Source organism: Podarcis vaucheri (assembly GCF_965113315.1).
Source record: "Podarcis vaucheri genome assembly, chromosome: 4".
Taxonomy (NCBI): Eukaryota; Metazoa; Chordata; class Lepidosauria; order Squamata; family Lacertidae; genus Podarcis; species Podarcis vaucheri.
The window spans coordinates 38,297,901-38,325,372 of record NC_138762.1 but is presented as its reverse complement, the minus strand read 5'-3'; the positions used below and the strand labels follow the sequence as shown (position 1 = coordinate 38,325,372).

The 27,472-nt window shown below is 40.2% G+C and overlaps 1 protein-coding gene across 5 annotated transcripts in view; it reads right to left on the bottom strand.

The window, feature by feature from the left end:
• Positions 1-536: 536 nt before the first annotated feature.
• The window catches only part of ALCAM (activated leukocyte cell adhesion molecule), a 122,890-nt gene continuing 95,954 nt past the window's right edge, over positions 537-27,472 (bottom strand). Inside the window, exons 9-17 of one of the 5 annotated variants that reach the window (XM_082219740.1) lie at positions 26,660-26,772; positions 24,636-24,771; positions 24,172-24,303; positions 22,656-22,784; positions 20,352-20,390; positions 16,952-17,069; positions 11,287-11,343; positions 4,279-4,398; positions 537-2,784 (exon numbers count right to left, since the gene is read on the bottom strand). In XM_082219740.1, coding sequence (XP_082075866.1) covers positions 4,311-4,398; positions 11,287-11,343; positions 16,952-17,069; positions 20,352-20,390; positions 22,656-22,784; positions 24,172-24,303; positions 24,636-24,771; positions 26,660-26,772 — 812 coding nt within the window. In that variant the 3' untranslated portion in view covers positions 537-2,784; positions 4,279-4,310. The remainder of the gene's footprint in view (positions 2,785-4,278; positions 4,399-11,286; positions 11,344-16,951; positions 17,070-20,351; positions 20,391-22,655; positions 22,785-24,171; positions 24,304-24,635; positions 24,772-26,659; positions 26,773-27,472) is intronic. The other 4 variants (XM_082219741.1, XM_082219742.1, XM_082219743.1 and 1 more) reach the window with 4 other exon arrangements.

The window sequence follows — 27,472 nt, the reverse complement described above, 5'->3', positions numbered from 1 at the left end:
ATAAATAGGGACCGCTTACCAGCGGGAAGGTAAACGGCGTTCCGTGTGCGGCTCTGGCTCGCCAGAGCAGCGTTGTCACGCTGGCCACGTGACCCGGAAGTGTCTCCGGACAGCGCTGGCCCCCGGCCAATAGATGTGAGATGGGCGCACAAACCCCAGAGTCTGGCAAGACTGGCCCGTTCGGGCAGGGGTACCTTTACCTTTACCTTTACTGTGTGCTGTGGTTCACTGATTACCATAGGACTTGAGTCTATTACTTTCTCTGGGTTGCACCTGAATGTGTTTTCTCTGCTACTTTACTATCCCCTTTTGTCTTGTCCATCTCTTTGTCCTGCTGTGTGCATGAGTAATACATTCATGGAGCTTCCCAATGTTCTCTGTACCACAACTCCCAGCTGTCCAGTCTCTTGGCACTAACAGACTGAAGTTATGCATGTGCAAAAGCATCTGCCTGACCAGGACCCATGCCAACCAAATTACTGAGCTATTTCATGCAGGTATGAATATCCCACTTGAACTGAAATGTCAGACAGGAATGTGAAAACATACTTCACTTTTATTGTCTTTCAGGCATGAATTGCAACAATTAATTTGTACTGTTGATTCCTGAAACATGTCTGATGTCAACAGTGAAGAAACACCCCCCAAGAATTACATTGGAATGGCCAGTAGAAATTCAAAAGGTGAGAGTTTGGTTTCCCATAATGACACTGGATGCAGAAGTTGAGCACTCTCATTTTTTGGTGTCCACTCTTGTTTCAAGTCTGGTCAGTTGCATGGCTCTTTTACAGATCAGGAGAGATCCTTTTGTTAATGGGACTACTTTTGTATGCTTACGTTTCATAAAACTTAAAAGACATGATATTGCAGTGCAAGTCTTTTCCCTTTACTGTACTCACACCAATTGGATCTTCTCTTATAAGCAATGATGTCTTCACGCCAAAACAAAATTATATATAATCTTTTTTTGTGTGTGTTCACATTTTATTTTGGAAAACAGGTGCTTAAAAATTTTAGATTTTTTTTAAAAAAAAACAAAATTCTAAAAAAAAGGAAAAGGAAAAAAAACAACCACAGTATTTACAAAGATATCATAAATGGCTTTGCCATGCAAAACAAATGACTTTGGTTTTATCCCCCTTTTAACTTTGGTTTAAACATTGACCAAGATTAATTTTTTTGTTCCCCTGCCAAATAAAGCCTTAACCAATGCAGAGAGGACTTTAACAGTTTTTTTCTGTAATATTTTATACAGTATTGAATTTATAGGACATTTCATGTATTTAATCCATGCCAGTACACTACAGGAAGCTTTTATTTAAGACATCAGTCACTACTGCCCAGACATTTAACATTTTACAAATTTACAACAGTGTTCCCCCCCCCCAAAGTGGCAAAATACATTTCCTAATTTCCATCTCTATTTTTCTTCTTCTTAAACTCCCCACAATCTACAGAATCTTCCTGTTTTCCTGGCTCGTAAATCTGTAAACAGAAACTTCCATTCCAGTAATATTTTCCTGCCGTTATCAAAAATTATCTAGCACATTCTCCCAGATGCTATTTTTCCGCTAAAAGAGCACTGCTAAATACTGCTGTCTATTTGCCCCGATCTATTCAAATGTTTCTTTTTATGCTAACTTTCTAAAAAAATTATCAAGCATAAAACAGGTTTATAAAGTTACAATCTTGAATGTAACTAAAGATACATAGATTTCATTTCATTGTTACAATTTCATGTACTTTTTTGATAAATTATGTACCAGTTAAAAACACTAAAATTATCTCAAGGTGCAATATCTGTAGTGTAGTTAACAAAAACGCACACACACAAAAATATATATTCTATTTTGTGGAAAAATGCAGCTTTGATATGACCACTTAAAAAAACCCAAAAACTTCCAATTTCAACTGATCTTTTTTTCTTTTAAAATAAAAAGATAGATAATATTTAAGGCAGTGGATAACAAAAATATTTCAGAACTAATTCTTAATTTCAGTCATTCACACTATATATCATGGAATTGCAATAACAATTAGTTTTCCAGAATGCTATCAATAAAAAGATTTTCCTGTCTAAAAAAGACTTGTTAGTAGGACATCTGTATACATGACAACATGAATCTTGTTTAATACCTTACTCTCCTTTTGTAAATTATATACATGTCCTTTGTAGTTGAGCAGGTGTTCATTATTTCAAAAACCGGTTAGTTTGCTTTTACTTATTTTTCTTTTACAGATTTATTCCCCCCTTTTTCCTTTAGTGGTGATTGAAAAACATAGAGAGAAGTGTCTCATTTTCCCATAAGGCAATCTTATAAATTAGATACTTGCTGTGCAAAGTAAGAGCTTTACTGATAGCAATCAGAATTAGAAATGTACCTCTTTAAAGGGTGCAAAAAACAATGGAAATAAAAACATTACACTATACATCAGATTACCAGCGACTCCCAGAACAAAGCCTTACAGTGTATAAAAATAGCTACGTAAAAAATTTACATAAAGGCAAACCAAAAGAAATCTTCAGTGCAGACATTTACAAAAAAAGAAAAAGGAAAAGGAAAAAAGATATTCAAACAGAACACAAATTTGTGACCTATTATCACGGCTGCCGCCAAAATTAGTTTTGCTGATATTTTTGTAAGCTTGAAATAACTGTGTAAATTCCTCCAAAAACTTGATAGAATGATCTGTGTAATACTTGAACCATGAATAGCTGTCATGTCTTTGTATATATCTTAAATACAATCCATGTTCATGCTTCAGTTGGTCTATGTTTATTCTCTGAAAATGAGAAAAAACAAGGTCAGTCAAGATGAACTTGTATGTTGATGATAATACACAAATGGGGGTGGGTGGGACGAGGGATATTAGTTTTCCCACATAAAATGCATGCCATAAAAATAAAAAAGGAAGAAATAAATGAAGGCTACCATAGAACACCGTGAAATGCACAACAATGAAGAGTGCATTATAATTCGCCAGCAAGTCTTAAAAATATTTTCCAAAATCATAAAAGGTTTTGAATCTCTCGACTGACTTTTGAAAAGTTATAAAGGTGCCATGACAGTGCTGAGCAAGCCCTCGATCAGTGCCGGCCCTGTTGCCTGAGGCTCTGTTCCTGAGGCTTTCCTAAACATTGACTGCCTTCTCTTTTTTGCCTTAGCTCTTTGTCTTGCATACAATTAAAGCATCCTTCCCCCACCCCACCCTCAAATATTGGTAACTGTAGATTGTAAAGTGTGCTGGAAATTGCAGCTCTATAAGGGGTAAACTACACTTAGCCCAGGATGTACTTTTAATGTACACAGTCTAACTCTTGAGTCTTGGTCCCAGTGTTACTCATTCTGAAATGAGTATTTTTGGACCGAAAATCTATTCATACTTTGTTTCTGGAGAGTGCTAGCACAGGGCTTCTGAAAAGAAAGTCTCTTCACAGTGGTATAGAACTGCCATCAGAACAAACTCAGTCCAACTTACTGCTTTGAAGTAGCACAACCTACATGTAATCTTAAAGACCAACTAAGTTAGTTCTTGGTATGAGCTTTCGTGTGCATGCACACTTCTTCAGATACACGTGTACTCATACCAAGAACTAACTTAGTTGGTCTTTAAGGTGCTACTGGAAGGAATTTTTTTTATTTTGGCTATGGCAGACCAACACGGCTACCTATCTGTAACTGGATACATGTAATCTGTCATGGCTAGATATTCTTTCAAACTTTTGACCTTCGAGAAAAAGATTAAACAAATAGCACTGAGCCCCTGGTGTACAGAGACATATAGATAAATTGCAGTGATTGGTGGTGGACAGAGTGGCCTGTTTGAACCAGGAGTTCATATCCAGTCAAAACAGGCACACTGGTTGACCTAGAAGACACCCAGGAGTATACTTAGCCCTGGAGTTGCTTCCGTTATTTTAGTGAATAGTGTGTGTTATTTTAGTGAACAGTGTGGTGCTAAAGTGCTTAGAGGTCTTAGGAAGTCCAAGATAGATTCTATTGATAGCAGATTCTATTGATAACAATTGATAAGATTCTATTGATAACAGTTTGTCTCTTGGTGAGGTGATAACCGTTGTTTGTTTTTCAAATAACACCACAGAAAGCCCCAAGCAACTGAAAGCATTTCTGAAGGCCTTCCAAATGTTGAGCAGATAAACCTAGGTTCATCTTGATGTGTAAATACTACAAACACTTCAGCAATGCAGAGACTAAAAGCCATTCAAATCATATACAGAGTACAGATAGACAACATTATGAAATTGTTCACACCTACCTGGAATGGTGGTGACTGACAAGTTCTCTATCTCAAGCTTCCGATTTGTGATTGTTTTCTTCTAACTTTTTGTTTTCCTCTATATTTCCAAGGTCTTTATCTACATGTTTTGAGGCTGACCTAAAATGCAAATAAAAGTAGTGTGACATCTTGCTTTGTTGAATCAGTGAACAATGTTTCCTGCTTTTCAAGAGAGAGGATTCTTACAGTTCAGCTATCAATACACGAACATCACTACGCTAGCAAATGAAACAGCTTAATGTAGTGAACTGTGCCATAACATCACATATGCTTAGTGTGAATTGAGTTTAACATTTCTGCCACCCTCATTTATAATCTACACATGGACTGAGCCATGTCTGCTTTAATAATTTGTACTTCTTCATACAAATTCATTAGCAAGATTTTTTTCATGTTTCCTCGAGAAGGTGTTGTTGCTAACATCAAAGTGGTTTTTATCAACATGGCAACCCCTCCTTGTGCATTAAAACCCTTTTTGAAGTTTAAATCATACAGTGGAAAAAATATAATGAATGAGGACTTGCAAAACACTTTAAAAAGGAATACACACCCTTTTCTAAACTAGCTTTTGAACAAGAAGTAAATTTGTGTGTGGGATTTCTATTCATTATGCATGATAGCTACTGGGAACAGGGGGGAAAACCTAGGCCCATTTTATATAACTGGAATCACCATGTGACTTCATATGTATAGAATAGCTTGTCTGCCTGCACAGGTCTCCACATGACCGTTTCTACAAGACAAGGTTTGCACTACAATACTTTTTCCCCACGGCCATATTTAAGCAACGATACTAGACACACTTATTAGGAAGCAAACCCCACTGAACACAGCAGAACTTTCTTCTGAGTAGGGGTCCTCTGCCACTACAATACATAGTTCTAATCCTTTAGCAGCCTATGGCCTCTTATCTCCTTGTCTCCTCCCACCCTGTGGCAGCTCACTTGATTGGGTGTTTGCTTTTCTAAAGAGGAAACCAAATGTTTCCAAAGCGGAATCTTGGTTCTCAAATGCCTTGGTATTTGAACATTTCAGCTTCCGAACGCCGAAAACCCAGAAGTAAGTGTTCCAGTTTTCGAACATTTTTTGGAAGCCAAACGTCTGATGTGGCTGTCGGCTATTGTTTCTGGGGTGCCTGCGCCAATCGGAAGCCACGCCTTGGTTTTCGAACATTTTGGAAGTCAAACGGACTTCCAGAATGGATTACATTTGAGAACCAAGGTACGACTGTATCCTTGTGCTGAAGTGACCCAGGCTTTTCCTGCAGGGATCAGTGCAATCCCGTTTGGGCTTGTGAGTGTCTGATAGAGTATACCTGACACTCGTAAGCACCCATGCCTGGAAATGCCTTGAATATTCAAGAGAAAAATGAGGCATGACTCACTCAAACCAGAAGGTGCCCTTTTTATAAAGGTAGATGTATTAATTGAGTGCAGGAACAGGGTAGCTTAAACATAATGCCATACAGAAGTTTTCATTACATGTGAGAGCAGCTTTCAGAGTCTGGTGAAGTGAAAGACCTCCTGCATTAGTGTGATAACATTTTTAAGACTTGGGCTTTAAAATGTAAATGCACAAATCCATATAAGTGATACAAGCAAAATCCCTTGTGTCAAAGGCAGCTTAACACCTGCACACCTCTTCTGCAGAAAAAAGAGTTGTGACTGCAGATGCTCAACATGGCCTTGGGTGAGAAGGCTGAAGTGGCTTAACTTTTCAAATGCATAGCACACAGAGAACAGCATATACAGGCATGCTGCAAAGTAGGCTGTAAGTGTTCTGCCTAATGGTTAAACCCACCAACAACCAGAATTTGCAGGATGCATTTTAACATTTCCAAGACTAGGCAGAGTAAGATGTTTTCTTTTTCTTTCTCTGTTACCACTTTATTCTACAAAAGGATGGTTTCCTAGGTTCTTTTTGTGCTGATTCTATCTCTGAGTGGTGCTTTCACCATGCAGAGAGGATAAAAACATGCAAAGTCAGGTGGCTTTATCTTCTTCCACCAACATATTTCTGCTGCTTTTTCTTGGCACTGTGATAGTGGTGCTTATTGTGCTTTGCATTTTCCCTGTGGTATTCTCACCACATAGACCAAACCAGCACAAAAGTGAAGGGATGAAGCTGCTCCCTGTGGGAACAAGAGGAACAGAGAATCTATTTATGACAACTGGGGAAGTGAAAGGAATAGGGACTAATTTCAGGAACGACAAAACATTGAACTCCCAAGTCCTGTTATGCATTTGTTCTGCACCATCCATGGTCACACGTCAAAACTCCTGCCTTAAAGTTAAGGTTTGCCTTAACCACTGCAGCCTCTTTATGCCCAGCAATAAGCTAGGAGCTTAGGATTCAAAATGAGGCAACATTACTGCCTCCTACTAGTTTTTATCATGCTAGATTTTTATATTGGAGCTGGATAGCAATTTTCAAAATGACTCATTAATTCAATGGCAGTCCTTGTAAATGGGCTCTACTTAAGTGACTTGCATAAGGTCCTTAGTGGGAGGGGAGCAGCAAATGGGACCTCAGGTGTCTGAAAAGCCTGGCAAGCTTTTCTTGAAGGGCCATTTGCTCTCAATTGAAAACAACTTGGTGGAACTGATATTGCATCATACTAAATAAGTGGTATGGTAAAGTGCAAAGCCTCAAAATGATGCTCAGGCTGTAAACAGACATCAAAAGAAGCAGTATGTCCACTGCGTTTCAGCATACTGTCTTCTGCGGGAGAATAATAAATTTGTTTGTGGTGGTGATTCATTGAAAGCAATGTTGTGTCTATTCCCAGCACTGGGTAGTAATAAATGAATCTGTGTTGATCATTTATTTGTAGTTGGACTCCACTCTGTGCAGCTCCCTGAGTACCCCCCAATCTGCTCCTGAAGGTCCCTGAATCCCCCAGAGAAGCTTCTGAGAGTAGAATGGGGAAGCCCTCTTGTGCAAGCAGAAGTCCTTTCTGCCGGTGGACAATCACTGGTGGATGATACTGTTTAGAGACTCTGCCTATTTCCTGTCCTCCATTCCACTTCGGCTCATTTCTTCCTTTTTCTGCTACTACCCTGGGATTTAATAAGGTGGGAAAGCATGGGAGGATGTCTGTGCTGTGCTTGTAATGGGTTACTATGTGCTTTTCCTTTATACAAGTATTATTTGTTCATTTTTTGCTTGTTTCTTATCATACTATAATCTATCTGATTGATAGTTATTACTCTATTGGAGATGTCTGTTTCAGGAAGTTAGCTGATGCCATTGCCTCAATCATCCCCAATAATGGATATGTCATCTCAGAGATTTTGTTTGCTAGCAAGAGCTTGGATAATGCACTGAAGTGGGCTTTCAATAAAAATGGCAGAAAATTGGAGTTGGGTATATGAAATGCAGGAAATGAAACAGTGGGTACATTTCTGACATGCTCCTTATAAACAAACTTAGGATATAGTTTTCTATTTCGGACATGTGCAGAGAGAAATGGTTCTATGAGCCATTCCTCACAGATTCTGCATAATCTGATAAAAACTCATCACTATTCATTACTTCAAATTATGAAAAGAGGATGAGCTGTAACAGAAAGCAATGGCCAATGACAATGATTTTAAATGAGTAAATGCTGAAAAGGTTGTTTTAAAGTTTCAAGCTGCCCCACTCCCATCTCCACAGCAATGACACCAAACTTTCTATAAACTATTATTACAGATAATGCTTGTAAAGGACAGAAAGGGACATGGCAACATACTCCATTATGGGTACTCAACAACAACAGAAAAGCAGTACGGTAAGTTTGCACCTCCTAATCTCTACAGAAAAGGCACATTTGCGTTAACCTATCTTTATCTGTCAATTATTGCTACAATATCCAGGCTACGGAGATTAGCTGGACAGAAAAATGAGTCATTCTAATAATATACTTAAGCAACCCCCCTAGGATCCTAATGAAATGTGTCATGAGGTTTGAGAAGTTAGCCTTTGTAAAAATATAGCACTTGGGAGATTTTACTAGATAAAGTACCTAGGACAGAAGTTATCTATCTCTGACTATGTAATTTGGTTACATTAAGGGACATTAAAGGTTAAGGCTCAATATGCCTTTTTTCTGGTTTTCCTTCTGTTGTCATACAAAAAAGTAGTATTTCCACAAAAGTTTTCTTGTCATCGACTGGTCTTGTGAGTGGGGTGGGGGGAAGGAATTTATCCAAGTTATAAATGCCCATCCTAAAACATAACTCTTCCCAATTCAGAGGGTTAACATGCTTACTGTGGTGGTGCTTTTTTATTATTATTATTATTATTATTATTATTATTATTATTATTATTATTATTTTATTCAGGAAGGAAGGAAGGGGGTCTGTGGCACCAGCAGTCACAGCAAATGAACTTTCCAATTGCCATTCTGCCCCCGTAGATATTCAATGTGTCATTCCAGAGGAATTCAGGGAAGTGTGCATGTCTGTGTCATGGGGGAAGAAGAAGAAGAAGAAGAAGAGTTTGGACTTGATATCCTGCCTTTCACTCCCCTTAAGGAGTCTCAAAGCGGCTCACATTCTCCTTTCCTTTCCTCCCCCACAACAAATACTCTGTGAGGTGAGTGGGGCTGAGAGACTTCAGAGGAGTGTGACTAGCCCAAGGTCACCCAGCAGCTGCATGTGGAGGAGCGGGGAAGTGAACCCGGTTCACCAGATTACGAGTCCACCACACTTAACCACTATACCATGCTGGCTGGTAGTTGCTGGATGAGAGGCTACAAGCTCTCTTCTGCTGCCGCTACACATAAAGCAGGAAGATTAGATCCTATGCATGTAAATGAAGTCAAGCATGCTCCTGGGACATTGCCACTTCCCCTGGCCCTGATATTGTGTCCGGCTGAGGGACCTAAATTCATATTCCCCCTGAAAAATCTTTGCAATCCCAGCCCCATATAACACCACTGGCATTGTAATATGCATCAGTGTTAAATCTACCATCAGCCCCAAATAATACCACTAAACTGAAAAATTACACATAAATTGTGATTCTGGTACCTAAACCTCTCCAGTTTGGTGTTTTGGTTGGCATATTCCACAAGAGGTTTTTGACACAATAATAGTGCATTAATGAAGGACTTATTTCTGCTTCATCAGTTGTTCTGCAATTCTTCTCCAATGATACCACATTGCTGTCTGGAGGGGGCGACAAACTATCTGCCCTCTCCAAAAAACACCAACAAAAAACCCAACATTTGTGGTATGAAAAGGATTTCAGCAGGAAACCCAATGCTTCTGAGAGGGATTCACTTCTAGACAAGTATGATTAGCACTGCAGGTGATGTTTTTAGTAAGGAAGAAAAGCATGAACATTTTAAACGTATTTCTTTTTTGAAACACATTGGAATAGTTCTATGAACTTGTTGAAAAGTAGCAGTGGGGATGCTTTAGACTTCAATTCCCATCACCCAAGAACATTGGCTATGGTGGCTGAGTTGATGGGAGTTGTAGTCCAACAACATCTGCAAGTTTATGTGACACTTATGAACTTAAGAAGATCAGAGTGTGGTTAAACTGCCTCACTATTTTATATATCATTCAATCACTCAGCAGGTCTCTCTCTCTGTATCATTAGCATCATTTGAAATATATTTTACTGAGATAAAGGTAAAGGGACCCCTGACCATTAAGTCCAGTCGTGGGCGACTCTGGGGTTGCGGCGCTCATCTCGCTTTATTGACCGAGAGAGCCGGCATATGGCTTCCGGGTCATGTGGCCAGCATGACTAAGCCGCTTCTGGCAAACCAGAGCAGTGCACGGAAACGCCGTTTACCTTCCCGCTGGAGAGGTACCTATTTATCTACTTGCACTTTGACGTGCTTTTGAACTACTAGGTTGGCAGAAGCAGGGACCGAGCAATGGGAGCTCACCCCGTCGCGGGGATTTGAATGGCCAACCTTTTGATCAGCAAGCCCTAGGCTCTGTGGTTTAGATCACAGCGCCACCTGTGTACCTACTGAGATACTAGCAATTAACTCAGATGCCAGGTGAATGGCTCCAAGGCCTTTTTGTGCATTTTGTGATAAAAGTAGCTGCAGTTCAGTTTTCAGTCAGGCATTCCTCACAACCCCCATCATCCCAATATATTCTAAAATTAATTTGAACCAACTCCTCTCCTAATGTAACCTACTTCCAGTCTGTTCCTGGATAAAATGTTGAGTTCAATTTATGTGTACATACACATGAAAAACAAGCATTTCTGAAGGAAGAATGACCAGTATTCTTAGTATTATTACATTTCATTGGGAGAGATGATCTGTAAATGAAGATGCCTAAAGGGACGCTTGTCTAGACAACACCTGACTGCTGCCTAACAGGGAATTTCTCCGTACCTCATTTATATTATAGGTTTGACACTTAACCTTTTAAATAAACATGCAGACAGAAACAGAGATGTAGAAGGGTAGGCCTTCAGCATTTCATTCAGACAGAATTGGTTAATGTATGCCCACCCACCATTTGGTTTAAGAGTGCATATAAGCCCTACATGCTGCTAATATGGTCATGTGTAGAATCAACACCCAAGGGAGGACAGGACCATGCTGAATACTTTTGCACCACAGGGTATACACATATACAGTACAAACATCTGGAGGAGGGTTCTGTCCTGTTTACAGCTGTTCACATGAAGGCTTCCATCTGACCTAGAACCCTGCATGATCAGTGTTCTAGGCTGGGTAGAAGACTTAGTGCATGCAGCTGTTTGTAACACATCAGGGGAGGGGCTGATCAGTGTTGCCCCACGATCTATTTGTGTGTTGATTGTATACACAAGTGTAACATCCGAATAGGGCTAATGTCTACTATGAGCACCATAACGACACCCTTAAGGGAACCATATTCAATATTTCTTTTCAGATTAAAATCTGAGCATCCGTCAGGGTCACATATCAAGTTCTTGCTACAGGGGTATGACAAGACAATAGAGATTCTACAAACCACAACACACATAAAGAAGTAACTTTCTTGCCTCGGGAGGGTTTGAATGTTCTGTGCTGCTTCCTTCTGAGACTCTCCGTTGACATCCCTTTGGGGACAGAGATCATGTGAATAATTGTTCAATGGTGGGTTCAAAAACTGTTTGAGAAGGGGAGCCTATATGGACACCAAAATTTGTAACTGATAGAGTGTGCCAGGAAAGATTTCCAAAATGGATAGCATTTCCATCTCTTTGGGCATTTGCTTCTAATCCTTCATTTTATTAAATAAATATGCCCCTGCTCTTTGCACAGAAAGCAGCAACAATGATTTATACTAAGAGATAGTTATGCTGAAAATAGAATACTGCCTGCAGCGATAATTCAAGTTATTAGGCTTTATTCAAAAGTGACAGGTATAGTAATTATCTATAATTTAACAACAAATAATTTCACTTAGTTCCCAACATAATCTGTCTAAGCTCTGTTAGCTTCATTATCTGCTTTAAGCATCTTGAAAATAAACCAATTGTTCCTTTTCTTATTTAGTCTGAGCAACTGACAACCTTGTTTGGTGTTCTTTTGGACTCTGTTGCAGTCAACTGCGCAAAGAAAAGGCCAATACTGCTGTTTCTTTTGCTACAATACAACACTGGAAGCCATCGCAGCACTTGGATTGCAGTGAGTGTCTACAGCTTGAACTGTTGCAATCAGGGACAGATCTAGTCCTACAGCTAAAGAGCCCAGCAAAGCAATGGAGACAGAAGGTGGCGGAGCTGACAATTTTCAGACATTTAAGAAAAGGAATCTGGAAGACAGAACCTGAAATGAAAGGAGAATGGGCTATTTGAGAGACAATACCCAAGTAATCTCAGCATTTAGAAAGGAAACTGAGACAAAGACCAACTAATTACTGGCTGTTATAGATGATGGAGACCCCCAAACCAGGTTCTGGAGCTAAAAGAGTAGATTGTGAGGACAAGGAAAGTCTGAGACACCTGAGTTATAGTGAGAGTGGCTAACACAAGAGCCACTAACCTCATAATATGTAGTTAAAACACAACATGTGACAGTTCTATGTTTCTTTGATTCTATGATCGTGTTTGATGTTTTGATTTGTTGGAAGCCACCCAGAATGGCTGGGGCAACCCAGTCTGATGAACAGAATAATAATTATCCCTGCCTTCCACACACAACAGCCAATGAAGGGCAGTAATGGTCAGAGAAAGGGTAATTTGATAATTTCATACCACACACTTTTTCTACTACACATTAGTGGGTGTATGTAGTACCGTTAGCATACCTGTAGCCCAAGAACCTGACCTCAGAAAAGTGATACGCAGTCATGTGCAGGGACGCGGACTTGTAAAAAATATTGGGGGGGCCCGGGGAAGCTCATGAATAATAAATAAGCTCATGAATATGCAAATAAAGTGGCGCCGCCTCCTCGTGAGCGAATAGGGGAGAGCGTGCTGCGCCTATTAATCAGCTCCAAAGGAAATTGGGTGGAGCTTTGCTCGGGAGGGAGGGCAGGAGGCATGCAGCCCGACCCTCCCTGTGCATTTTGGGCTGGGGGAGGGGCGGCGATGGCGCTCTGCTGGAGGGGCGCCGGAGATTATTGGGGGGGCGGAGCCCCCCCAAACGAATTTTTGAGGGGGCTCGGGCCCCCTCAAGCCCCATGGAGTCGGCGCCTATGGTCATGTGGGTTTGTAATTATAGGGTAGTAATCTTAAAGCTAGTATTAACTGAGAGGAGGAACATTAGGCATAGGGGAATAGTTCCCTAGCATAGCAATATGCACTTTAAACAGGGATAGGGAATCTCTGGTCCTCTAGAAGTTGTTGGGATTTCAGCTCCCATCAGCACCAGCCAGCCTAACCAATGGGAAATGTAGTCCAGCAACATCAGAAGGAAAACAGGTCCCCCCCTCCTTGGTTAAAAAGGAGTTCCTACACCTCTATAGCTGCAGCTCTTTGTCAAGTTCCTTTAGGGACATAGAAACCTGCCTCACACTGAGTCAGACCCGTCTCCATTTAGCCTTTTGCCTACACTGACTAACAAGAGTCTTTTTCCAGTCCTACCTGGAGATACTGGGGATTGAGCCTGGGATCTCCTGCAGGCAAAGTGGTTGCTCTACCACAGAGCTATGGCCCTTCCCCTTGGCTAACAAACTGGCTTATCCCTCTGCTACTGGCAAAACAAGGCACTTGTTATGTTCCAAAGAAGCAGGATGAAATGCAGTGTGGAAACCAGAGAAAAGGCCAGATTTGATTTGGTTGTACTTTTAGAAAGAAAATCCTGGAATGTAATTTAATTTTGGCATGCAAATTAAATAAGCTCCTTGCAGCAGAGATCTATTCATTTTTCTACTTGCGTCATTTCCTTCTATCCTGCTTTCCACCTATATTACATACGATTATTTGCTGGATGAATAGTTCAAGCATCTTCAACACAGAGTGCACAGACAGACCCTTTGTGAGTAGTGCATGTACTTATGTAGGTTTGGCTCTAAAGCATAAATCAATGCATAAAGAAGAGGCACAGAGCTAGCAGGCATGAACCCAGTCCCCTCCTCCCTGCGATTCTACCTATATTTGTGCTTGGAAAGGGGCTAGTCTCACTCATGCTCCATCTAATGAAGACAATGGAGGAATTCAGGCAATTGGAGGGGACAAAAAAGGGTCCAAATAGGCAAGGGAAGCGCCATACTTTTGACAGTGGCTCTTCAAGGTTTCAGGTGAGGGACATTCCTAGAGCTACCTGGAGATGTCAGGGGTTGAATATGAGCCCCGCTCCTTGCAAAGCAGAAGCTACAGCATCCACAATAATACTCTCTGCTCTAATAAGATATCACACTTCCCTCCACTCTTCGCTGAGTAACATTCTGCTGATGTGTTGGCATAAGGAGAATGGTGTAGAGAAATAGGTTATATAACAGAAGGTGGGGAAAAACAACAACCTTGCAATAGGTAGGGTAACGTAAGGAGGAGCTTTGAATCAAACTGTGGTTTTGCAGCAGCTAGATTCAAAAGCACGGCAGTGGTGGAAGCAGCAGGAGATTCTGGCCAAACCAAGACTCCATATTGGGTGCAGTCCACCCATTACAGAACCAATGGTAAACAACCCATGGAAAGTAGCCTTCAGAAAGGTAGTTCCTGTGGGAAGACTCCAAATTTCCAATGCCCCTCCAAGCAATATTCCTGAAAAGGTAAAGGACCCCTGGATGGTTAAATCCAGTCAAAGGCGACTATGGGGTATGGCGCTCATCTCGCTTTCAGGCCAAGGGAGCCGGCATTTGTTGACAGATAGCTTTCCAAGTCATGCTGCAAGCATGATTAAATCACTACTGGTGCACAGAGGACTGTGACGAGTGCCAGAGTGCATGGAAACACCATTTACCTTCCTGCCTCAGCAGTAACTATTTATCTACTTGCACTGCTATGCTTTCTAACTACTAGGTTAGCAGAAGCTTGGAGAGAGCAACAGGAGCTCACCCTGTCGCATGGATTCGAACTGATGACCTATCAATCGGCAAGCCCAAGAGGCTCAGTGGTTTAGACCACAGTGGGAGTACCCAAATGCAAGGCGGGTCATCATTGAATTTAAATTACTAGACCCCATTTCAACAACATGTTAGAGAAATTCCATGTGTCCTTTTCAACAACATGTAAGAGAGATTCAGGTAGGTAGCCATGTTGGTCTGACGCAATTGAAATAAATAAAAAAATTGTCCAGTAGCACCTTAGAGACCAACTACGTTTGTTCTGGGTATAAGCACATGAAAGCTTATACCTAGAACAAACTTAGTTGGTCTTTAAGGTGCTACTGGACAACTTTTATTTATTTTTTTATTTAAGAGAGTCCATGTGTGCTTTTCTCACTGATGTCAAACCCGTTTTTCTATAAAAAAACAAACAAACAAGCAAACCCAAGCTTAACTAGAAGATCACCCTAGTTAGGATGTTTTAAGAAGTAACTGTTCACTTGCAGTAAGTGAGAGCCATTCATATTATCAAACCTGAACTTGTAGAAGAGGCCTTAGTTTTCAAATAAGTAAATAGTTGAAACATATTCTACTGATATTGCTCTGAGAGCTTATCTTGATGCATTATATACAAAGCTCCTAACAACAGAAGTTCTTATACATTGAAAATACAACTTCCATGATATTAATTATACCACATTATATTACCTGATACTGTATTGTTTTTAATATAGCACTTACCTATGGAGAAAGTATCTGAACAAGCAACCATCTCCTACCCCACACCTGCTCATTCCTTCTTAGAATTACGTTAGAGGCAAGCCTAACTTGCTGTAAGGTTTGTGCCTCTAGTAAGCTCATGTGCACTAAGGCTCAACTCAACTCAGCAACGAAATGACAATCCATTTACATTCTGATTGATTAAAGCTAATGCGAAGTTCCATGGACAACTATTATTCTTATGAGATGTGATGCATGCCATTGTGTGATGAAAGCTTCAAATGCTCAGACTATCATGGAATAACTGTAATCTTTACATGACTAATGAGGTTATCTAAATCCATCTTAACAGTCATTTAAAAACAATCTGTTTTCTATCCTCAGTCGTCATGTAATGTTTCAGGCTATAAAGGGATGACTGTATTCGTGTATATAATGTAGTGGACTAAGCTCCCATTCTCATTTCTGCATATTTCATAACTAGCATGCTTGCCCTACATCCATATCAAGGAGTCTGAAAATATCTAAAGCTGTACTTAAGTGACAGTTTCGTTTCATACTTATTGGTATGTATAAAAGCTAGTTTTCAGCATCCCCCCTTCCTCCAGCATAACAAATAAACAGAACAATGGGAAAAGCTATGCAGATGAAAAATTGGGATTTATGTAAACAGTAGGAGCTGGCCTGGTTTCAAGAGCACCTGTTGAATTCTATGTCTGGGACATAGGGGAGTGGGGACACAACCTGTCCGCCACCTTAGGTCAAGGGTGGGGGGACTTGTGGCCTGCTAAATGTTGTTGAACTCGTAACTCCCAGAAGCTCCAGCCAGTGTGGAGAATTGTCAGAGATGATGGCTGCTGTAACCCAACATCTTGTGGGGGCAAGCAATGTTCCCTGTCATTGCCTTGGACACTGGGCTCATGAGAGGCAGGCAGATGGTTTAATCTCTACCCCTGTCTCCAATTATACCTATTTATCCTGCATGAGTGTTCAATCTGCACCTTAGCTTTAAATGGCTTGGGACCCAGGCACGTGAGAATCAAGTCCTGTAACAACTTGCCCATACCTTTAGGTCATCTGCTGGTGCCCTTCCATATGTCTCCCCTGTCAGAAGTAAAATGGGTGGCAACTAGAGAGAGGGAATTGTCAGCTCTGTGGCAGCCTGGCTTTAGAATGTGCTTTCCTCAGGAGGCTTGTTTGGAAGCCATGTTGTATTCTTGTAGGCAGCAGTCATAATCTACACAGGCACCTAAAGTTCTTTTTACTGCTGACTCATCCTTGTCTGTGTTTTAGTGTATTTGAATTCTGTTCACCTTGCAAACCACCATGGGATCAATTCCGATGAAGAGCCATATCAAAATGTTTAAAATAAATGAACATACAGAAGGCCATGGATTGGGTGATCACATCCACACTCCTATGTTTTCGGAATGCTATATAAAGTAAATTTGGCAAAGAGAGTGTATCTTTTATAAAATATAAAATGTTAAAGAATTTTATCAGCGAAGTCTTACTTTGATTTCTTCATGTATAGCCAGTAAGCAACACCAGCAATCAGAGCTGCTAGAAGAAGACCAACCACGATTCCCACTATTAGCTTTGCCTGGTCATTAACATTTTCCCTATTATCATCTAAAACAAAAGAAGAAAACGATGATGGAGTGTTTTGATCAAACAAAGTATGGAAAACTGACTACAGATTATACATATCCCAAAGTGTTTCTAAACTAGAAAAGTTGATCGAAAAAGAGCATCATGACAGCATGCACATTTTATGGTACTGACAGTGATTTAACTGGCTGCAATCCTTAACCCATTTGCTCCACAAAGGTCCTATAGCTCCATTTTATTTCAGGAACCACTCTTAAAGTTTCATCAAGCTTTTACTGATAACTGCAGTCTACTAACTGTAAAAAGACCTGTGATTTAGAAGCAATTTTTAATCCAGAATCCTCTCTTTCCCGATTTGCCAATGTTTGGCAAATATGGAGAGATTTATTTAAAGCATTTTTACTCCGCTCTTAGCTGAAAAGGGACTGCCAGAGCAGGTTACAAATATCAACAATAAGGGGGTCATGACAGAATAGGAAAAGGGATTGGGGAGGGGGTAGGAAAAAACCAAACTCAGGTACTAGTTCATTGTTAGAGAGTTCTAGAAGCAAGAAGCTGGAATGGAATGAGTTCAAGGAGAGGAGGAGCTGAATGTTACTAGTATCTCAGTTGAGCCAATGGAGAAGCCATGCAGTGTATGTTCTCCCTCTACTATGGCATGATGGAATGACTGCTGTTAGGTGACAGTTAAGTGAGGAGCCTGATGGAATGGATAAAAAGTAAATAAGCATTCTGCAAAAGCTGAGATGTGAATGGGAGCACATGAAAACTTGTTTGATCTGAATATTCTCTTCCCTCACCTTTTTTCTGCAGTCTGGAAGTGTCTGTGTCAAAGAGTTCTACCCTTAGGCTTTGGGGCACATTCAGAATTAAGGGAAAGTGCCATTATAAAATACTTGCTGTGGGTGGCATCACCTATCATGAAATGGCTGCTGTGCCCAGAATCAATCAGAAATGGGCAATCAATAACTTGCATGGATATTATTACATGGGAAGCCCATTCTCAAACAGCCATCAAATTAAAGATTGCTTTGGTCACAGATCCAGTGTCCACCAGTGCAGCTATGACACAAAAAACATGGATCTAATTACAGCCCCCCCCATCATGATTCTCACACAGGATACTAAAACGTCCCACCATCAAAGCACAGAACACATCAAGGGACAAAGTGGTTATGTATGATACATTTCCTGGGTTTGTCTCTCTAAAAATACTGAGCATCCAGAAGGATCCACGCCTTAGGTTCCATCTGCTGTGCTGGCAAGCACTGGCGATGTTGGCAAGCACTGGATCAGTGGCTTTTAGTGTGCAGACCATATACGCTTTAAATCTGATGGCGGTTCTGAGACAATGCCGTGCAAAATAATTCTAGAGGAATTCTACAGGTTGCAACTTTTGCCCAGACCACACAGAAAAGCAAACCGAGATGGGAGAGGGGATGTGCTTTCTCTCTTTCTGTGTGTGTGTCTCAGATGCTTGCTCACTCTCTTTGTGGGTGCTTTTTGTCCAAGAGTGTGTCTGTGACACTTCCTGACTCTCTGTTTAGGGTATCTGTGCATTTTTTGCATTATGAGGTGCTTTTTGTGAGCATGAGGTGCTTCATGTATGTGTGTGTGCTTTTGCTGCCACACTGTTGCCTCACTTTCCCTCATCTCAGGACGTACTCATCAGCGCAGAGAGCATTTCGACATTGAGCTATTCAGATCCCATGCTCAGCATGGGATCTGAATAGACTGTACATTTTGGGGAATACAAGACGGCCTTTGCTTATTGAAGTCAGGAGATGACGGCCATCATTCAGAAGTACCACTACTGTTTGGTTCTGAACAGAGGGAAAAATGCTTCTAGAACACAGGAGATTGATCTTTGGACAGTTCTACAGACTGCAGATTTCTTAGACCTTAGAGTAGCAGCACCTTAGAAACTTCTAGTGAATGAATTTTGATGTTGAAACTTAGGATCATAAAAAACTGCTTTATATGGACTCAGACTATTGGTCCGTGTCTAGTTCACTGGATATGCTATGGACTGAACATATGACCTTCTGCATACAAAGGCAAAGCTCCACTAGTGAGCTATGGCTTTAGGAACTTGTATCCCTGGACAAATCTGACAAATCTATGTTGTTGCTGGCAATGTTGTTGTCATTGTTCTCACTGACCACAGATAGATTATGAATTACTAGGATTCGACTTCCTTCTAACCCTGGGTGGTATTTAACCAGGTTTCACTCAGAGTGGACCCACTGAAATTAAGGGGTGGAATTGAATGTTGAAGTAATACAATTATTGCTTCAGTGCAAACATTCCTGTCTGCCCAACGGAAGATTCTCCCCCCCAAATTCACTGTTTGGGGGTTCTCCCAAACCCCAAACTGATTGGGGTGGCATGAGGAAGGAGAGTGGGGCATATGCAGGACTTGTTGCACTGGCTCCCAGTAGCTCTACTATTGAGTTGAATCTGGCCCAATGGACCTAACTTAGTAATGTTCATTAATTTCAATGGGTGTGCTCTTGAGTAAAACAAAGCTGAGTACCATCCTCTCTCTCTGCTCTGATGCTACATACATATGGTTGTGTAGCATTACTCCAGAACTAGGTGAGGGAATCAGCTTATATATTGTGGAATAAAGGATTTGAGTAGGACAGTCTTAATATCTTCTAGCACTCACTTATAGTCCAAGATCAGTAATATTATAAACTAGTGGATGTGCAGCTATCCTTTCAGAATTTTAAAATATATGTTAAGGGTGCAATTTCCCTGGAGAGCCTTCTAGAGGTCATGGGATACAGTGGATATATGCAACATCTGAGACAGAGTTCCAGGTCTGGAGAGGAAGATCCCCAGTGTTATTGGATTCTCTGAAGTCAGATGTCAGAAAAGGTGAAAGGGGGCATCCAGGAAGTGGCTGGGATCCAAATTACTCCTGTCAGCACTCTCCAACCAGGGATGGGGTGGGGGATGGAGACGGGGACTAGATATGTTTTCTGAGCATGCTCATCTCTCCCCAAAAATAAATAAATAAATAAATAAATAAATAAATAAATAAATAAATAAAGTAAGTAAGTAAGTAAGTAAGTAAGTCTCTAGAATACATAGGCAAGAGACTGGATAAGCCAGTTAAACTGCCTTTGTAATTTGCTCCCTCTATTTTAGGATTGCAGCCTTAAAATTTAACATTTTATTTTAAGAAGAAGAAGAAGCCTGCTCTTTCCTAGGAATGGAGCAGGCTAGGAAAGTGAATAAAACATTTTAAAAATCTAACTGTGCCAAGTAAGTGGTGTTCTGTTTTTATGTACTTACCACTTTTTTCTTCTGGTTCGTCAGATTCAGGAATACTTACTGAAAAGGGTGGGAAAAATGTGTTTTTTTAAAAAAGCTGCTGATGTATGAAAGTCACCTTCAAAGCTTCCAATCTGCTATGATATTTATTTAACAATAAAATGATCTATTTTTCAGCTGAGCCAGAAGTGTTCATACTTAATGCAGCATCAGCCACACAACAAAATGATTAATCTTATTTTTTTAGGCAGCAATCCTTACTTTATATCTATAATGTATCATATGAAAGCGCTTTATTCCAAAAATGACAAGTTTAATCTTACAAATGCTTAGTCAGAAGAAGTATTTATGTGTTCCCCTGTACTGCATGCTGACTTTTCATCACTTGATTACTGTAGACAGAGAGTTGATTAAACTTTAGCACCCTGGGGTGAATTCATCCAAACATCCCTTGATCAATGTGTGTGCTGGAGTCAATAAACAGGCCAGGAAGGGATGCCCATGCAAGTCCCACTGCAAATTCAACAGCAAAAACTGCACTCCCAGAAACTGATGTGATTTACAAAGCTGGGGGATCTAGAAAAGACAGACAGTGCAAGGCACTCTCTCTAAATTCAGGAAATTAAGCTCCCCAGCCAAGGCTTCATGATAGGATGGTCATTATCTCATGAATAGCTAAGGATTAGTCTTCTAAGCCAATCTGTTTATTGTGCAGCAACTGTGCTTTTAATTCTTATTGGTGATGCCCAGCCCTCACAGTTTATACTGCAGATGAAGGGATTGCATATTTTCAAAGCCTTCAGAACTCCAGATTTTTTTTATCTGGGAAACTTGATAATTCACCAGACAGAATTCACTACTACTGTGATTTCCTCATGGAATGTGGTCGTGTGTCACAGGTATCTGGTGGTTGGTTTTCTTAGTGACAAGCAACCTAATTATCCTCTGATGGCCACAAGGTATTGTGAACCCATTGCTTTCTTCTTTTTTAAGGCAGCAAGCAGCAGCACAGAAATTCACCATAGCATGGCTGGCCTCTCACACATGGATGTGGCATTTGACACTAAATAGTGACTTGCAGATGTGTCATGCAAAGCTTAAGATGGAAGATTTCCACTTTTACCACGGAAATGCCTGGTATACCAATAGCTCTGTGTCACAGGAGAACAGTTCAAAACAACTTAAGTGCATGAGTGGCACAGCCTCTTATGGAGGTATGAGGAGAGCCCCTAAGCAGAACTGCGTTCCCGGTGAATTGGTTGTATGATACTTTCAGCTGGAATGCCACAGCTCAATACAGAATGACACCAGACTGATTCTTTAAAATGACCATTGGTTTTCCATTTGCCCAGGTCTATTCAGACCAAAAAAGAAAAGCTTGCATGGCTGTTTGCATGAAAGGGTGGTGGACTGACCACACAGGGGGACAGACTTTGCCCCATCTTGAACTCTGGGGGCTACTAATACATTTTAAAAATTAAAACTGGGATTCCTCAGTATATTTTTACAGTGGTCATCTGGAACCTTACAGGGTATAGCTGGAAAGATAATTTATTCTGACTCAAGCACTGAGGCAATATCTTCGTCACCTAGAACTGATAATTGATTATGGCTACAGTCCTACATACATTACCTTCGCAGTGGCTCCCACTGAATTCAGTGGTACCCTCTGCTAAGTAAACGTGCATAGAAGTCATTTGCTGGTCACATTATCTAAATTACAAAACACCAGGGAGCAGGGAAATGTCAGGTAGATCTGCCTAGAGTTTGCTATAGGCAGGCTGAGCCGTTCCTAAATGAACAAGTGTCCAAACTGATGAATTTAATTAGAACACTTATTTGGTCTTGCACAGAAGGTAACGGTGACATCTCAGATAATTCTGAAAAGCTTTCAAAAAACAAACAAAACAAAAAAAGCCAATGACAGAACAGAATGCAGCAGGCTGTGCATGAAAAACTAATAGTTAAAAAAAGCCTGATTTATGATGGGCTTCTGTGGCATGGAGACTTATCAGCTAGAAGTGTATTAGTGTAGCCAAACTCATTTTGCATTTCTGGGCATCTTCTCGAAAAAGAAACAAGTGTCAGAAATTTGCCATGGCAACCCAGTTCTGAGAAATGAGTTGCAAAGTGTACGCTTCCCCCTTCTCCTTGTCTATGTGAGGACAATGAAGCAACTTGTAAACAACATTCCACCACAGAGCCACACACGAGAGAGTGAGGACAGTGATGGATATTTTATGTGAAAGTAGATGAAAAGATGAAAGAGCCACCAGTCCTGCTCTTGCCGTTTTAAATCTTTTAAAATAAAATAAAAGTACTTACTAGCAGATACGTTCAAAGAGGTCACAGTTCTTTCCAGCTGATTTTCCGCAATACACGTCAGCGTAACATTCTCTTCAGGAGCAATTTTGATTTTACTAATAAACTTTCCATTTACATATTTGGTCTCCTCTGTCTGGAAAGAAAAAAAGAATATTTTGAAAGTTTGTAGAAAGGACAAAGACTGTGTGTGTGTGCAAAGCTACATTAGTAGCTTTGCTTATATATCTAAATTAAGCACTCTGCATATGTGTACTTTTGTATATACATACAAATGGTAACACTGTTTATCATAGGAATTTAAGTTTCTTTCAAAAATTTCTAGAATGAAACTCATCTTAAACTCTGAATTAAATTTTAATATCTGCCTTCCCCCAACACATTTTCTCCCAATTCCCACTGCAGAACATTCTACTTTCTGCACTATTGGAAGGAAGATATAGAAAGATTCCTCATGGCAAGTGTTTCTGCTCATGTAAGAGTGGTCAAATTGAAACAGTGGGTCATGTTCTATTCAGGCTCTGCTCAGCGCTCCCGTTAAATAATTTTTTCCCCTTGAATTCCCCCCCCGCCAAAAAAAAGTAGGTGTGCCTTATGGTCAGGTGCGCCTTATGGAGCGAAAAATGCAGTAGATGTCTATTGCCAAAGGCAGCCTATATGCATTATAACTGCAATCCTAACCAGAAGTCATAAGTCAATGATGTTTACTTGCATGTAAGTGGTGTTAGGATTTCAGCCTTAAACTGCTTCCCACTCTGAATTTGAAAAGAGCAGTGGAAAACATTATTCTTTTCATATGGAATGAAGTGATATATTTTGTTTCTTTGGGTTTTTCTTAGCCTCTTTAGCAAAGTGAGAAGAACCATCTAGACTTGACTGGCCGGTTTCAACCATTCTAAATCTTCATTTCAAAAGCAAAACGAAATGTTAAATTATTTTCCTTCCCACTCTTACCTGAAGTTTTCTTGTCTTAATATAACTAAACTGTCCTCACTGCCTGTGCCTGAAATCAAGGCAGTGAGGGTGGCTGTAATCCTAATCTCATTTACTTTGGAGTAAATCCATGGGATTTACTTCTGAGTAGAAACATTTGGAATTGCAGCTGTTGATAGTTTCATGATTGGCCATTAAACACTTGATTAGCTTTGTCTTTAAAGTGTCAGGAGAGAAGAGTTGTTTTGATGTGAAAGTCTAACTGACTACCCCTCTAGAAACTAAATTAACTTGGAAAGGGAAGACACAAGGAACATAACTGATTTGTAAATATCCGTTGATAGCTGAAACATGTATCTCTACTGTGTGCTACAAAAAATACACATTAAAATATGTATATTTCCTCATCAGCGGATGGTAAACTGGGACACAGACATGTGCAAAATAAATCAATTACAATGGAATGGAATACACAAGATGGAAGTGTGAAGAAATATTGGAATGGATTTAGGTATGTTTGCATGCCTCTAATATTTGTCTTTTGCTATGACTGAAAGGAAAATGCAAGAAGTAAGAAGAAAATTACTTGCTTTATTTATGACACCTCCACTGCTAGTCCATTGTACTGCTGGTTTGGGAAACCCTTCCACATGGCAGGCTATCATTTTATATGATCCATCTGTGCTAGTTCTCTTTGTCATTTTGATCTGTGGTTTTCCTTAAAAACAAAATGGATAATTTCTTGAATTGTTCTTCCTACTAAATTCCCAAGGGATTAGAAAACAATAATAAAATTGTAATACAATTTAAAAATAAACCAAGGTATAAAGTAATTCACTTAAACTATCATATTTAAACCAAGAAAGACCAAAAGTTTGAAAACTGTACAAAATATTTTTTTTTAAAACCAGGCAAACATACACATTTTTATCTTTTAAAAATATGCAGGCTCAGACTTGAGTGCTGTTTTTCTGGGAGGGCATTTCAAAGTGATGAAGCAACATGAAAATTATAGTCAACATTGTAAGATAAAGAGTCAGCCTCACATACCTTCTACTATCAACGTAAGAATTTGCCTTTTCTTTAAACCTTCAACTTCCTGTAAAGTAGTTTCGCAGATGTAATTTCCTGCATCTTGGTACTGTAAACTTGAAAACGATGGACTTGCTCTCATTCTTGTATTGTCCTGATAAAAAGGAAAAAGCTAAGCAGTGCAAATTGAAGTTTTGCACACCTTTGGTCAAGGTGGTCAACAGATTTATTTATTTTTTAAATGCACTGTAGTACAACCAACTCACAGTGTTAACTACTTGGAGAGACTACCTAATTTGCCAGCAGAGAGACTACCTAATTTGGATTTTGCTTCCCCTACAAAACTGTTGTTATATATTAGTTTAACGTTAATGTGATTTGTCCCCCTCCCCCACTTTTTTAAATCTAAAAAGCAAACAATCACACCTCGATATTCTCAACCACTCCATCAGTTAAAGTGATAAAATGTTTATTTTGAAGATTTATACCATGTCTTGAAATACAATGATTCTCAAGTTGCCCAACAGCAGTTTGTAATTATATTCCCCCACCACCATTAAAAAAACCCTCTCATGTGTACAAAAAACCTCAGCTGCTTTTGTCCTTTTCCTGATGGATGGGAATCAGGGGTGCTTCCCTTTAGTTATTCACTCCCAGAGTAACCAAGACTTGAAACAACATTTTCTCTCTGGTAGGTGGGGATGTAGTTGGGGATGAAGTTGCTTTCTTCATTGGTTGATAGATGGGCCAGACTGGTATTACCCTTGCTAAGAAACAAGCGGTGTAACCTCTCAGTGGTTCTTAGACCTGGTGAAGCTGAATGTTTTCTTTCATTCATAAGGGTTAATAGCTATAACACTTGCACATTACAACTCCTGGTGACCTGGCATAAGCTTTGAAGGCAGAGACAGTATCACAGCAGTAATGCTGCAGGACGAATAGCAAAGATCGTTACTAGGATTCCTTTCCTGAGTGAAATTGGCACAAACTTATGTACCCAAACAGTAGTGGCCCACTGTTAAAACTAAGATAGGGGCTAAGGCAGACATAGGCAAACTCGGCCCTCCAGATGTTTTGGGACTACAATTCCCATCATCCCTGACCACTGGTCCTGTTAGCTAGAGATCATGGGAGTTGTAGTCCCAAAACATCTGGAGGGCCGAGTTTGCCTATGCCTGGGCTAAGGCTTCTTTGCGAGGCTCGTGTATTCTCCTGATATTGTCAGCCTTTCCTGCCTTCTCTTACCCTCAACTACAGCTGGCTTGCCCTGAATCTATAGAGCTGGAATGAGGGGACGTGTGGTTCTCCAGGTGCCACTGAACAACAGCACCCCCATCAATCTCAGCCTCCATGGCCAGTAGTCAGGGATGCTAGCACTTGTGGTCTAACAACTTCTTGGAGAAGACATGTTCTCCATCCCTGCTATTCACCACAAGCTGTAGGTCATTTGAACCCTGCTGTTCCCAAAGACCAAGTATGTGAGGGGAAACATAGAAAACTACCTTATACAGCACCAGACCACTGGTCTCTCTAGCTCAGTACTGTCTACGTTGGCAGTAGTTTTCTAGGTGTTCAGACAGAGCCCTTCCCCAGCCCTGGAGATGTTGGAAATTGAACATGGAGCATAGGGGAATTGCTACTATCTTTTACTGCAGCAAAAGTAGCTAGAACAACAAGTATCCAACCCACTCCCACTTTTGAGCAAGGCTATTTATTCCTGTGTGTTTCTGGAAGCCATTACAAATATATAATTACCTAATTTTACAAAAAAAACCCACCCCAAACTGATCAGATTTGAACAAGCTTCCACATCTGCTATCCCTTAAAGACCCGATAGTGCACTACATCTTAACATATTCCAAATGATATTTAATCATATTGATATTGAAGTGTGATTTAATTTAATTTGTATGTAGATAAAAGCCTTCTTTTGAAGTTCCGGGTAGAATGCTGCTTATTGTTCTTTAAAGCCAGATGAGATCTAAAGAGTTAGCAGCTGCAATGAGCAGGTTGACAATAGCAGGGTTATTAACAATATTTACCTTCAGCCAGAATACAGTGGCATTTCTACTGGAAGAGATTGTGCAGGATACAGGCAGTGCTTCTCCAATCTGCTTAATAACTTCTCCACTGGGAGTAAGTGACAAATCCAGATCTGTTGGGGGAGAAAGCACTGTCAGACAAAAGTCTCATAAATGTGGCTCATTCAGTGAGCTTACAGAAGGGGGGGGGGAACCCTGTCAGCTAATTCCAGTTAAACTGCATTTTCTCAAAGTCTCAGCCAATTCCCTCATACAATAGGACAGAAAATAATCTCCAAAAGAAGGAAGCAAAAATATTTGCACATCTATGTAATTATTCGGTAGTAGAAAGTGAAACACCACATTTTCCTTGCTGCATCACTTGACAAACAAAAGGGATTTGTGAAGAAAGACAACTATGTGAAGTGGGTAGATGGTGGGAGGCGTACAAGGAGGGTATTTGTGTGTGAATGTTTTTGTTAGATGTGAGTGTTTCTGTTAGTGGTGAAGGTGAAACCTGAATAGTAATCTTAAAATATAAAAATAATCTTGTATAATGGTCAGAAGGATGGCAGGTTTTGTTCTGAGATGTGTGTAGCATTTCCTTACTATGGGATTAATAATAATAATAATAATAATAATAATAATAATAATAATACCCTGCCCATCTGGCTGGGTTTCCCCAGCTGCTCTGGGCAGCTTCCAACAAAATATAAAAAATACAATAAAAACATTAAAAACTTCCCTAAAAGTCAGTTATTTATTTCACTGACATATGATGATAGGGCATTCCACAGGGCAGGCACCACTACCGAGAAGGCCCTCTGCCTGGTT